At 52.9% G+C, this 13,173-nt stretch overlaps 5 protein-coding genes across 5 annotated transcripts; 4 read left to right on the top strand and 1 right to left on the bottom strand.

Annotated features, from left to right (window-relative positions):
• Nucleotides 1-22: 22 nt before the first annotated feature.
• On the top strand, nt 23-1,757 carry CONPUDRAFT_157488 (uncharacterized protein; the record flags this gene model as incomplete). Its single annotated transcript, XM_007774447.1, has 2 exons — nt 23-992; nt 1,657-1,757. The coding sequence occupies 2 exons, from the start codon at nt 23-25 to the stop codon at nt 1,755-1,757; spliced, it is 1,071 nt and encodes a 356-aa protein (XP_007772637.1).
• Nucleotides 1,758-2,851: 1,094 nt separating this feature from the next.
• CONPUDRAFT_139223 (uncharacterized protein) lies at nt 2,852-3,344 on the bottom strand (the record flags this gene model as incomplete). The annotated part of the gene is made up of 1 exon (XM_007774448.1): nt 2,852-3,344. A coding segment is annotated over exon 1 (447 nt), but the record flags the coding sequence as incomplete, so codon positions are not given.
• A 683-nt stretch (nt 3,345-4,027) lies between these two features.
• Nucleotides 4,028-6,800, top strand: CONPUDRAFT_129492 (acetyl-CoA synthetase-like protein). The gene is made up of 14 exons (XM_007774449.1): nt 4,028-4,490; nt 4,563-4,647; nt 4,701-5,038; nt 5,086-5,116; nt 5,169-5,244; nt 5,299-5,337; nt 5,402-5,695; nt 5,755-5,764; nt 5,828-5,995; nt 6,043-6,155; nt 6,207-6,223; nt 6,274-6,297; nt 6,354-6,539; nt 6,596-6,800. The coding sequence occupies exons 1-14, from the start codon at nt 4,105-4,107 to the stop codon at nt 6,734-6,736; spliced, it is 1,908 nt and encodes a 635-aa protein (XP_007772639.1). The 5' UTR covers nt 4,028-4,104; the 3' UTR covers nt 6,737-6,800.
• Nucleotides 6,801-6,974: 174 nt separating this feature from the next.
• On the top strand, nt 6,975-8,608 carry CONPUDRAFT_129494 (oxidoreductase). The gene is made up of 5 exons (XM_007774450.1): nt 6,975-7,298; nt 7,359-7,479; nt 7,539-7,952; nt 8,006-8,127; nt 8,181-8,608. Exons 1-5 carry the CDS (start codon nt 7,013-7,015, stop codon nt 8,348-8,350), a joined length of 1,113 nt encoding a protein of 370 aa, XP_007772640.1. The 5' UTR covers nt 6,975-7,012; the 3' UTR covers nt 8,351-8,608.
• Nucleotides 8,592-11,411, top strand: CONPUDRAFT_109794 (MFS general substrate transporter). The gene is made up of 11 exons (XM_007774451.1): nt 8,592-9,120; nt 9,189-9,263; nt 9,335-9,449; nt 9,520-9,701; nt 9,830-9,907; nt 10,092-10,419; nt 10,488-10,725; nt 10,788-10,910; nt 10,962-11,043; nt 11,109-11,216; nt 11,274-11,411. The coding sequence occupies exons 1-11, from the start codon at nt 8,941-8,943 to the stop codon at nt 11,328-11,330; spliced, it is 1,566 nt and encodes a 521-aa protein (XP_007772641.1). The 5' UTR covers nt 8,592-8,940; the 3' UTR covers nt 11,331-11,411.
• Nucleotides 11,412-13,173: the final 1,762 nt, after the last annotated feature.

Here is a 13,173-nt window from a genome sequence, read left to right on the forward strand (position 1 = left end):
CACGACACGAACCGCCTAGGTCATGTCTCACACATCCTACACTGCCAAATTTCAAGTCATTGCATGGAGAAGACTCGCAGAAGAAAGCGATCACTCTGCTATCTACGACTCCCCAGCGCGACAGCCATTCCCCCTGTGCTTCGAGGGCACTCGCATACACCTCCTTGAGACGTTACATGACACCATCCATCACCATCCACGCAAACTTATCTGGCTCACTGGCAACGCTGGTTCGGGCAAGTCCGCTGTTGCGTATACCTTTGCACAGCAGCTTCAGAACTCTGGTGCTCGGGTTGCCACATTCTTCTCCTCTAGACAGCATCCTATCAGCCGTGTTGCCAACCGCTTTTTGCCCACGATATCCTACCAACTAGGCCTCATGCACCCTCGCGCCAAGGAAGCCATCACCAAAGCAATTGTCGACGATCCAGCGCTGTTCAGTCCGGACAGGTCCCGTCGCGACCAGTTTGTTCACCTCATCCTCGAACCACTCAAGTCCATGAGACATTGCTTCAACAATGATGCCACGCGAATGGTTATCATCCTCGATATCTCTGACAGAGACGAAGCTTTGAACGATGAACGTCACGTCTTCCTATCGCTCGTCAACCTCTTTATCGAAGCCATACGTCAAGAGGGCTTCCTCAACTTCCTGAACATCGTCATGACTAGTCGCCCATACGCCTTCATGAACAGAGTTGCACGAAGAAGCCCTGTCATTCTACCTCTCGATATGGCAGATTTCGACGCCCAAGCCGACATCGCGCTCCTGCTCAGATCGTTTTTCGAAGATATCGCACACACTCAACACCCTATCTTACCTCCCGTCGCTCCCTCTGAACTCGAGATTCAATCACTGTCTGTCAAGATCGGCCCCCAGTTTGCCGTCGCAGCAGCTCTGGTGGACCTTTTCGAGGAACGACAGCTGTATGAACTCAGGGCGCTTTTGGACACATTCTCGAAGACACAGGAAATCCCAGTTGACAATATCCGTGTGTTGTTGTGCCGTCAGTGCACGCTTTCGCGGACCCTTAAACTCAATACCTGTATCCTGTGTTTGCTATTTATACCTCGGACGGTATTCATCGGCTATTTTTTTTACCACAGCATAATGCCTCGCGCCTTTGGTGCACTAGATTCAATCAATCTCAGAGCCGGAGGGGGTGAGGACGGTGAAAGTACTAGTCACGGCACTATAGGTGCCCTGTTAACGATTGCATTCATGGACGCCTTCGTCAGCGTGCCCACCCCCTGACTGTGAATTGTCTTTTTGTGGGAGCACCCCTGTAACCAATATTTGAACCTCTGTAAACCCGCGATTATGGACAACGCAGGAACCAAACCACCTATGAAAAATCTGCTTGAAGGATTTGATCTACTCATGTGGCACATACCTCAAACAAAATTTCGAGGCTTAAATGTCCGTATTTAGCTTTCAGCGAGAGCAGAGATATTTTGATCTTTTTGGCAGAGGAAAACACTTCAAGTGGAGATAGAGAACACTAAACAGTCATTTCTTATAATTTATCTTGAAAAAGGTTTGATAATACACTTCAAGATTATTCCCTGACACACTTTGCGACCAAAAACCTTGCCAAAAACCTATTCACCATCGAATAATCTGCAATCTAAATGATGACAAGACAGCTGTTACAGGTGTTGTGGCCAAAGGCAACCGGCCATCAGGGGGCACGCCCGCTGCGCGGGCTTTGCCCACCCCCACAATCCGTGAAGTTCTGATCTCGCTCGCATCATAACGCAATCATAACGTGTCGTAGGTTATCTTATTATATCAGAGTTTTTCGTAGGATACAGATCCTACCGTAGCTAGTGGAATCTTCGCGCGATTAGAATATGCAGGCAGCCGCGGCCGGCGTCGACAACTTGAACATCATGCGAGCGGACAGGCCATTTTGGCGACACAGTCGTGTCTGCGGACAGGCTATACAGTACTAGTATAGCTGTAATTACGGTGCACCAGCCAAATCACTGAGTAACACCTTTGCAACAACATACAATTCCATCGAAGTGGCGATACTCACAACTCACCGCATGCATAATCTGATAATTACATCAGCATTCATAAACTTTTTACAATGATCACCAATACCCGCATTGTGCTTTTGGTCAATAATTCATCGTCATTTCCGCCCGAGCCTGGATCGGCTAGCGCTAGCCAAACAAACCGTCCTTGCCTTCCCACCGGCACACTCTGACTACATAAAAGCCTTGAGTGATACTGAATTATTAATCTGCCTAATAATTAAGGTTCATTAAAAGCTACAAATGAGCGGGTAGTATAAAAGATGTACATACCCGAGCTCATCTGGGGGACACTCAAAAGAAGAAGAAGAAACAGGTGGATATATGCAGTGGTAGTACAAAGAGATCAGGAAGAATGAGAACTGTAGGTAAAATAGGAAGGACAGAGGATAAAAAGTTACCACAGACTGTGCATAATCTGCCAGAGCAAATCTATCATTTACAAAGTGGCTCGGTAACTACGAAACATTTCTGGAAACCACAAAGAGTCCAACGCAGATGTTTTGGGCTTCTTGCTCTAATCATTAGAGCAAGCTGTGTTGGAGACAACGCAGAGTAGGAACTGTACATGCCAGAAATTTAAAAGTCCCTAAGTCAGACAAGATAACATTACAAGAAGACTGAAGTACGCATCTCCGGAGCGACGGAGTATTGAACGAAGCACCCGACCCTGAATTTCCCTCTAGTAGATAAGCGAAGGAACTCCTAGATTTAATACGGAGCTTGAAATACGTGGTTACCGGATAAAAGACATTCGGGCCACTACCAAAACTTATTTTATACCCGCCATAATGTCCACCAGCGACAATGAACAGAGCATCAACTCCGAGTTCCCGGAGGACCTGGTCCTCCAACTCCTTGCAACCCCTTTTGATCCTAATTTCGACACCCTTGAAGGCCTCCGAAGCCAGCTGGGGCACGTTGATAACTTCCTCGGGTCTGCAGATGCCCTCCTCAAGTCACTACTCACTGAGGACTTATCAGAGATTGGGGGGCATTGACCGCCTTCGCAAGAACCCGGAACTTCTCCAGCGGCAGTCAGAGCTTGCGGCTGAGGTTTCCCGGAGGGTAAGGGTGGAGGAAGAGGAGCAAAGGGCCCGGGAAATGGCGGCCGCGCAACTTGAGGGAACCGGCGCAGAACCTGCTCGAAAAACATGGCTGACGACCTGTTACAACTGCCTGCGGAAAGGACACGTGCACGCCCCCCGAGCAGAAGACGAAGGGTAGCTCGTGCATGCAATGCCACGTCCTGCATGCCACTTGCAAGCGGCAAGGAGATAGCGAGCGTCCAGTCAAGCGGCGCAGGACCAAGAGAACACGAGAGGAGACGCCCGAAGAGTCAGACTGGGAGGCGGCGATGGTGAGCACTTGTGACAAGTTCTTGTGCGCTGCACTCGATGCTTAAATAGCTGCAGCTGGGCTCAGAATCCCGAGATGGCACCTTGAAGGCAATAGCCTCCGCCCTCACGGGGCTCAAGAGCTGCATCGATGCTTGTGCTAAGCGGATAGAAGAGCAGACTAAACAAGACCAGCGCATTTTTGAGGAAGAAGCGGCGGGCCGTCGGGCCTTCCTCAGGGAGCTGACGCAGTTGACGCGCTCTATCCGTAGCACGTCGCCGCTGTTGTCCCGGGCGGCTCCCGACCATCGGAGTTCAGCCTTGTTGGAGTGACTGGATAGGACTGACAGGGGCACGACGGAGTGAACTCTAGTGGGGGGATTGGACCTGGTGTCGGCTGCTTAAGGTTGCGTAACGGCTACGTCGATAGTTCTTTGTAGACTCTTCGAGTGATCAAAGTATAGTTAAGATTGTGTCGCCTCTTGTTTGGATAAGCGACGTCGAGTTTCGGTTTCTGCACTCTCTACGTCTGGAGTCTGGTGGTGCGCGTTGAGGAAAGAGAGTGGTGGCGTCACACCAAGACGCGTCGCCGCCGTGGAACCCGTCCCCGTGACACCTGCTTCGCTTGACCTCACCCCTAATACCATATGACAGCTTGCTCGGACTTGGTCGGCGGGCGCGTTACGCGCATTTGACGCATATTTCTTGAACATAAGCCACCACCATGGTGAGGATACCCCGGACCCCATTGAAGTCCGCCCTCAACAGCTATACGTTCTCTCGAACACCCATCGCCAGCACCGGCACACGTCGTTCTCTGACCCTCTCAGCCGTCGAAGGCCCGGCCACTCCACCTCTCGAGACGCGCCCTCTCTACCAGTTCTTCAAGGAAGACATCATCGACAAGCACGGCTCGCGTCCAGCGTTTATATGCAGGGAGGAGCGACCGCGCTCGCACGGTGGACCGGTCTCACGCAACCTCGGCGTGCAGACGCACCTCGCATGGGACTTTGACGAGTTCGACAGACATATCGGCGCCGCGGCGCGTGGGCTGCTCGCGATGGCCGTGAAGAAGGGGGACCGGGTGGCAGTCATCATGGGGAACCACAGGTGAGCTGGATGGCCCATCACGATCCTCGCGCGGGGATTGGGTAACTTAGGTGCCGTGGTTGGCGTGGTCAGCGTTTATGCGACGCTGCAGTGGGCGTGTGCGAGCATAGGCGCAATTTTGGTCACCATAAATCCGGCGTATCGGTTACATGAACTCGTACGTGTCTCTGGTGTTGGAAGGAACAAGAGTGCTCATCGCAAGTCTCCTAGGTCACGAATCTCAACACCGCTGGAGTAAACCACCTTTTCATCGTCCCGAGGCTCCGGAAGTCGCAGTACCTCAACGGCCTCGCTGGTCAATTCCCGGACTTGAAAAACTCCCGTCCGGGTGACATCCAAGAGCCCGCTATACCGACACTCCGTAACTTAGTCGTCGCGAACAACTTCCCCGATGAACAAGCATTTGCAAAAGAGCTTGACAACGTCAAGAGTGCTGTGGACTGGCGGGAAATCATGATGTGGCGGGAAGATGGCAGGGAACGGAAAGAGGTAGAGGAGATTGGGAAGACGTTACATACTGACGAGGTCATCAACCTGCAGTTCACCAGGTGCGCAAATACATATTACGAAACATACTCGTGTTGACTGTGCTCAGCGGTACCACCGGTGCACCAAAGGCTGTTTCTGTAGGTCCATCATTTGGTAGTAAAGGATGACTCACTCACGTCATTCCCTCAGTTAACTCACATGAACGTCCTGAATAACGGACTTTCGATTGGGAGATGTATGAACCTTGGGCCTACAGACGTGCTTTGTGCGTATCGTACTGATAACCGTCCTTGCATACTTGCTCATAACCTTTTTCTAGGCAATGTACCTCCTCTGTTCCACTGCTTTGATAAGTCTGGTTATACTCTATGGCATTCAAACTCGGACCTTACCTGTCTTCTGCCTTGCACGCCTGGTGCTAGGCAACCTAGCTGCTTGGTCTCACGCTTCGTGCATCGTTTATCCCTCAGAAACCTTCTGCGCCCCGTCGATTGTTGACGCTGTCGTGAACGAGAAATGCACAGCGCTGCACGGTGTTCCGACGCACTTCATTGGCGTACTCGCCGAGCTGGAGAAACGGATAGCCGCCGGAGAACGGCCAGACACGCGAAATCTCAGGACTGGGATCGCCGCGGGCTCTCCCATACCCATCGACCTGATGCGAGAGCTTATCGACAAGCTTAATCTTACTGAGCTCACCATCGCATACGGCATGAGTGCGCCTTCTCAGACTCAGCGAACCTGGAATTACTACTCACGTTTATTCTCATTATAGCCGAGACGAGGTAGGCGAACACTTCTTGCGGCTCCGACGGGTTGGCGGGCTAATTGTGGGATGTGGTTCAAAGCCCTGTGTCGTTCCAAACCGTCGCGGCTGATCCTATCAACAAGCGTGTCGAGACTGTTGGTAAAGTTCAGCCACACGTAAAAGCCAAAGTCGTGGATAAAGAGGGCAACGTCGCACCTGTGAACACCCCCGGTGAACTCCACATAGCTGGGTACTTGGTGCACAAGGGGTAAGCATTCAGCGAGTTTCTCCGTGCATTTTCTCAACATAGCATAGGTACTGGAATGACCAGGAGCAGACTGACAAAGTGATGAAGCGGGATGCTGAAGGCACCTTGTGGATGCACACTGGAGATGAGGCCATCATGGATGATGAAGGCTACCTCAAAAGTAAGCGTGCATACTGAAAGCCAGTGATCAGTGCACTGACGTCTACATTAGTTGTAGGAAGAATTAAGGTGCGTATGAGAAATACCGACGTTTCGCCTATTTGACCAGTGTTCTCTAGGACATAATCATCCGTGGTGGCGAGGTAGGTCATCCTCGTTGCGTCACTTCAATACATTACTAATTCTCTCGGGCCCGTAGAACCTCTTCCCAGTCCAAATCGAGAACGCCACGACCGCTCACCCGCTGATCCGTGAGGCTGCGGCTATCGCGGTGCCAGACACGAAGTACGGGGAGGTTGTGGGCGTCTGGGTCGCACCCCATCCGGGCGCCCAGCTCTCGCGAGAAGATGTGCGCCGACAAGTCGCCGGCAGCATGAATCCCCAGGTAATGCGTTTTTTGTGGTCCTATATTGACGCATGGCGTGACTGATGTTTTCATAGAATGCGCCTTCCTGGGTGTGGTTCCTCGGTGAGGACGGTACACCCGAGGAGCTTCCCAAGACCGCCAGTGGCAAAGTCCAGAAACATATCTTAAGAGCGTGGAGTAAGGAGTTGGCTGTGAAAGGTATCGGTAAAGTTTAGATTACTTCAACTTATGTGTTCTTGGCATATCGGAGTATCAACCATCAATGAACGTTAATGAACGTGCATACTTACCATCCGTTTGACCAAGCACTTGCGATGAGACAGGGGCTTCATGCGGACATGGCAGCTGCGGCGCTGCGGGTCGGCAGCCGGCGTCTGCTTACCTAGAGCGTGGGAACATTAATCATGCTTCTGGATCGGGAGTTTGGAAAGTGGTGAGATTTCTGACGGGACAGCGTCGCGCAGTTTGCACGACTCTTCATACCGCCCACCATGTCGCTCGTTAAACGCACCCGCATCTACGCAACTGAGGATGTCACCAGCCACAAGACGGAGAACAGCTGCTGGATCACCTACAAGGGCAAGGTCTACGACGTTACCAAGTTCCTTGCCGACCACCCCGGTGGGGAGGAGTATATTCTCAAGCATGGCGGCCAGGATGTCGAGAGCGTCATGAAGGATTCGGAGGAGCACGACCACTCGGATGCGGCGTATCAGATTCTGCAGGAGTACTGCATTGGGAAGCTCGGAACGAACGAGTCGAACCTCGAGGGGGAAGGTCAGTGCATTCTGTCTTATCAAGACGACTGTCGTTGCTGAACACTTAGGACTACTGTAGACTGGATTGCCCCTGATGACTTTGAGCCGGAGGTGACGGACACGGCGGCGGACTTTGAGAAGAATGAGTTCCTGGACCTCCGCAAGCCCCTGCTTTCGCAGATGTGGAATTCCAATTTCAGGTGAACCGCATCCACGTCTCGTTCAATTTTGTTCTGTGAGATGACTAACGCTTGCGCAGTAAATCATATTACCTGAAGCAAGTCCACCAGCCCCGCCACCTTACGGATTCACCCCGCCTCTTCGGATGGAGCATCCTCGAAATGTGCACCCGGACGGTGTGGTATGTCGTGCCCTTCATCTGGCTCCCCGTCGCCGCGAACCTCTTCCTCCGCTCCGCCGTCCAGTTCACGCGCCCCATTCCCACGTTCCTCCAGAACCCGACTCTCCCCTGGTCCCTCACGTCCGAAGTGACGACTGATGCGCTGGTCAAGACGGTGATCTGTTTCTTCCTGGGCAACGTCATCTGGACGCTCCTGGAGTACGGCATGCATCGCTTCCTGTTCCACATAGATGAAATGCTGCCCGACCATCCTGTGGCTTTGACCCTGCACTTCACTGTCCATGGTGTTCATCACTACCTCCCTATGGACCGGTACGTCAACCCTTGTTTTCCGCAACAGTTTTGCTGACCGGACATCGTTTTAGGCTGCGGTTGGTGATGCCCCCGGCGCTGTTCTTCATCCTGGAGACTCCTTTCACGAGGCTCGCGTACCTCCTTTTCCCGACTGCCATGGCGAACGGAATCATCGCGGGCGCCTTCACGTTCTGTAAGTTCTTTTCGGTTGCTAAACCTGTTTCGTGCACTGAAGAGTTGCACTAGACGTGCTCTACGACACCATGCATTACGCGCTCCACCACACCCAGCTCCCCGCATATCTGAAGCACATGAAGAAGTACCACCTCGCGCACCACTACAAGAACTTCGAGCTCGGCTTTGGTGTTACCAGTAAGATCTGGGACTACGCCTTCAACACCGTCATCCCTATGTGATTGCATCTTCGAATTCACCGATATGGCTAAATGCTTGGATTTTATGGCTTCACCATTAGAACTTGGATCAGTACATCCCTTCTCCATTAGTTGTCGTAATCTACAGCTCAGTTGTTCCTCGGACTTCACCTACACTAGTTGAGCAGGTCCTGTAAGGGCTCTGGCGTTATTCACTTCTTCCCACGTTCCAGCTGGTTATTTAGTATGATTTAAAACATTTGCGGATAAAGCGAGTGTCTTGCGGGTTCCTTAAACGGTACTGAATGCAGGCCGCCACGCCCACGTCGGACACTGCAAGGGCTTGTATTCTAACTTATGGTGCCATTCTATGTAGGCGGACCACTCGGCCGAATGCCGCGGGTTCTTACGATCAACCTCCAAATGACGCGGCACCGCAGTTGGACCACGCAACTGTTAGGCCACTTGTGACTGGCCCCAAAGGTTTGTGGCCAAGCATCGAGTCAGACAGTTGTCAGGCCAGACCATTTTAACCGGCTAACAGCTGCCATGTGGTTTGCATGCCATCGACTTGAGGCTCTTTTCACTTCCCCCATACCTCTACGAGGTCCCTCAATCACTTGAAGAACGGGATGGCCATGGAGATGTCCAACCTCAATGCCGCAGCCGCGGGTTCGCGCGATGAAGTCACCGAAGACCAGATCAGTTGCACGCTGGAAGTACGGCCCGACGCTGTCGAGGCTGGATCTAACAGCCATTCAACACAGTGCACATTTCGCGAAGTGGATGGACACAAAATCGTTCAGTGGGCGGTGAGCCTCGTTGCCGCGATGAAAAGAGGGTTATTGTCTGACTGACCACTGTATGCTGCTTTTTGCAGCCCGATGATCCCGAGTGCCCGTTCAATTGGTCCCTTTCGAAGAAGTGCTGGGTTGTCGGCATCAATTGTCTGCAGGTGTGTTATACATAACTGCGCCGCCAAAAACCCTCGAATGTTAACTTACCGCGACCATGGTGTACTCGTAGATCATTTGGACGGCAATGCTCTCCGCGATCTACGCGTCGGCCGTTAGCGGTGTCGCCCGCGACTTGCATGTGTCGACGATCGTCGCAAGGATACCCCAGGCAACCTTTTTACTCGGTGAGTCTCTGGTTTTGCTCACGAGCGACTTCGGCGTTCATAACGAGTACTCACGATCACGCTCCTGAAGGTTTCTCCGTCGGCCCCGTCATCTTCACGCCACTGGCAGAAGACTATGGCCGAAAACCGGTGTACACGGTCTGCATCGTCGTGCTATACGTGCTGCAGATCCCGCAAGCCCTCACGCACTCGATTGCAGAGCTGATCGTGCTCAGGTTCATCTCCGGCTGCTTTGCCTCGCCTCTGCTCAACGTAAGTCCATCGTGCCGTCGTCGCCTCGCCTGTCTTGCCGGCTGCATGACTTGACGACGATCCCGTCAAACGAAACGAAACCTAACGAAAGGCTAACTTGGCTAACTCACTTTCTTTTCCTGTACTAGGGTGTCGCCACCATCCCGGATTTGTTCACCGAAGACGATCCTCGACAGGGGTATGCCGTAAATGTGTGGGCACACTGCGTAAGTGGCACAGCCAAAAATAACTGTACCTCGTTCGAATGTTTGAAACTCTCGCACGCGAGACGGACGGGCTGTGCCCCTCTTTCATCTTTCAATCTTTCATCTTTCATCTTGCACCGGCACTTTTCATCTTCTACCCAATGTATCAAAGTATAATGCTTGCTTACCTTGATCATACCTGCAGGCAGAGATCATCTACCTCGCCACGTTGATCGGAGGGTACATCAACGCAGCACTGGGCTGGCGATGGATATTCTGGATCAGCGCGATCGTCGGAGGCTCCCTCGCCGTCCCGTACATCCTCTTCGTGCCCGAGACGCGGAGTGGTGCCCTCCTCGCTGCGCGAGCCCGCCGCCTGCGCAAGGAAACGGGCGATCAGAGCATTCGAGCGCTCTCGGAACTGCAACGGCGCACGTGGCGGGACATCTTGGTCGAATCGCTCATCCGGCCCGTCAAGATGCTGTTCACCGAGCCTGCTGTTCTTCTGTTTGGCTTCTGGGATGGCCTTTCTTGTCTGTGTCCTTTCCTTATCTTCGAATCCACTGCTTCCTCTGACAACAAACACCCCATACGCCTGCAGATGGCCTGGTGTTCGTCCTGTTCCAGGCTTTCCCACCTATTTACGCACTTCACGGATTCGACGAGACGAAGAGCGGTTTGTTATTCATCGCACCGTATATTGGCGTTTGGATTGCCATGTTCTGCTATCCGCTTCAGCTTCGCGCTGAAGAACGCGCCATGATCAAGCGTGGTGAAAAGGACCCAGAGGCGAGTCTGAAATGGGGTCTGGTCGCAGCGGTGATGTTCCCTGTTGCCATGTACGTTTGGACGTTGAGACCGATATTGATCATCTGCTCACCAAATACTCGAACTCGAATAGGTGGTGGTTTGCGTGGACCATTCAGCCCTCTATACCTTGGGTTGTGTCTATCATCGCCAATATGATTCTGGGGTTCACAGGCCACATTATCTTTATCGTCGCTTCTGTCTACGTGATTGAAGGGTAAGTATCAGCCGCGGAGCACGATTTGATTTGACTCAGCTCTCTCCCAAGGTATGGCGTATACGCATCATCAGCCGTAAGCGGGCAGAGTTTCTTGCGGGAGGCGATGTCAGCATCACTCTCGGTTGTTGGTGTAAGTTGCATTTATCAAGACGTCGTGTTGCGTATCATAAAATCTGAAACTATTTCTCACCGCAGGCAACATTTTACGAGAAGGTTGGGCACTCACAGGCGTCTTCCATTCTGGCGGTGATCGCCACCCTGATGATGCCTATGCCTTTCGTGTTCTACAAGTATGGAAAGCAGGTAAAAATACGCCATCAAAGTCATGCTATCTCATAATTCAGACTGACGTGTATGCAGATACGCCTCAAGTCCAGCTTCTTGCAGGAGTTACTTCGGAACAAGAAGGATGAATGAATGGATTACGCTATCGTGAAGTAGAACACCAAATCATTATAACACCATAAAGACACGCCCCATAGAGATTATTGATCGAAGAAGTCCAAAGCGAGAGCGAAGTTGCACTTTAATTCTGAGTGCATCTTGAGATCGATTCTATTGTTGCATGTGCGCTGGGTGGGAACCGATACAGTTATTGCTTTACGGACACCAACTCAGTGATCGCAATTTGGAATTATAGCGCAGAATCCGCGATTGTCCGGAACCTACCTTGTGCTCATCGCCGCTGCGTGGCGTCGCCGTTGACCCAAAGATGTGTGTTTGACCGCATATCCTCCGTACGCCTTCTCTTTTGATCTTGCCCCTTGGTACATAGGCTTTGGACGTGTTGCGTCGCCCCACGCACAGGGCCACTGTGATCGCCTCCAATTCAGTGCAAAGTGTTGACGTCAGACCTGCATGGTTTCTTGAATGACAGGTTGTAGGCGCTGGGAGTTTCACCCGTGCTCATTATCCTCGAATTCATTTTGAAGGCTCCGTTGTTGATGGCGGTTGCGGTGCCAATGGGGACGTGGCCGGCCGGGCTGACACGATTGCCCACCGGTCTGGTATTCACGCCACGCTGTTGACCCGTCTTCAATGTGCATCAAGAGAAGAGTGCGGCGGTGGTCACGGAGATGTTTTGTGACGAAATTGCGCTCGACGGCGATGTTCGCACCACTTTCTCCTCCCATACTCAGGCTTGTGTCCGCTCCAAAGGGGCCCGACGTCTAGCCCTCACGCTTTGGGACATAAAGTAACACGCGTTCCTGCGGTACGCGTCGCAAAAGTCGCCCCAGTATCCACTCGTCCACCGCCGAGGGGTTTACAGACGCGTTAACCCAGGCTTCGCCAGTGGGCGGTGGCAAGCGGAGGGGGCTCCGGACCGGTGGGCCGCGACCCGGCGCGCCAAAGCGGAAGGATGCAAAACAAGCTCGGCGACGAAGCGTGCCTCGAGCTTCGAAGTGGGTGACCCTTGAGAACGTCCGCGCCGAGGAGACTGGCCAGGGATAGCCTAATCATTCCTCATTCACGCGCTTTTACGCACGCACTCTCCATCCTTTTCATTTGCTCGATAAGGGCGCTTTATGGCCTCTCGCGAGGGGGGGGACACTGTGCGATAAGCCCGAGAGTATGAACGCATCGACGGTGCGGTGTGAAGTGGGGTGACTTTTGGGGACTCTCTCCTGCGCAGACGGCCTTTCCCTCGAGCAGCAACCTCTTTTCCCTCCAGCGGTTTCTCCTATCTCGTCTTCCAGACGCATCCTTCTTCCCTTCCCTTCCCGCGGCCGGCCTTCCCAGGCGGGCCGGCCGTGGGTGTTCCCTCGCTCATTGTCCCAGGAATATCAATGGTTTAATTGCGGGTGGATATCATACTTACAGTTTGGCTTACTGTTCGTTTTAGCGCCCAGAGCGTGGCGGGCATCCACGCGGCGGGCGCAGTGCGCACGGTCGACCAAGCAGCCGGCGCCCACGGACTTCGACGGCGGGTTTGAAGCGGGGAGAAGCGACGTAGGCTGAAAGCTTCGCGGTCTCTTTTTCCCAGATAGGCCTGGGCCGCCAGATGGTCCGGGGAGGGAGAGTGGAGATGCCATCGCTAAGTTTGAATTAGGTAAGAACTGTCTTCTGAACGCATGCATAGGCAAGGTAAACGAGTGTGTATGTATCCGAGGCAAAGGGGCTGCGAAACTTTTGCGCTCGTACGGCAGCGCCGATGGCCGTTGAGTTCGGGAGGTTCCAGCGACACGTTCTCAGCTTTCAACTTGGTAGGTGTTCTATGGGAGCGGGGACACCTACTCTTATTCAGTGGAGAGGCCCCTTC

This window comes from Coniophora puteana, assembly GCF_000271625.1.
Source record: "Coniophora puteana RWD-64-598 SS2 unplaced genomic scaffold CONPUscaffold_12, whole genome shotgun sequence".
Taxonomy (NCBI): Eukaryota; Fungi; Basidiomycota; class Agaricomycetes; order Boletales; family Coniophoraceae; genus Coniophora; species Coniophora puteana.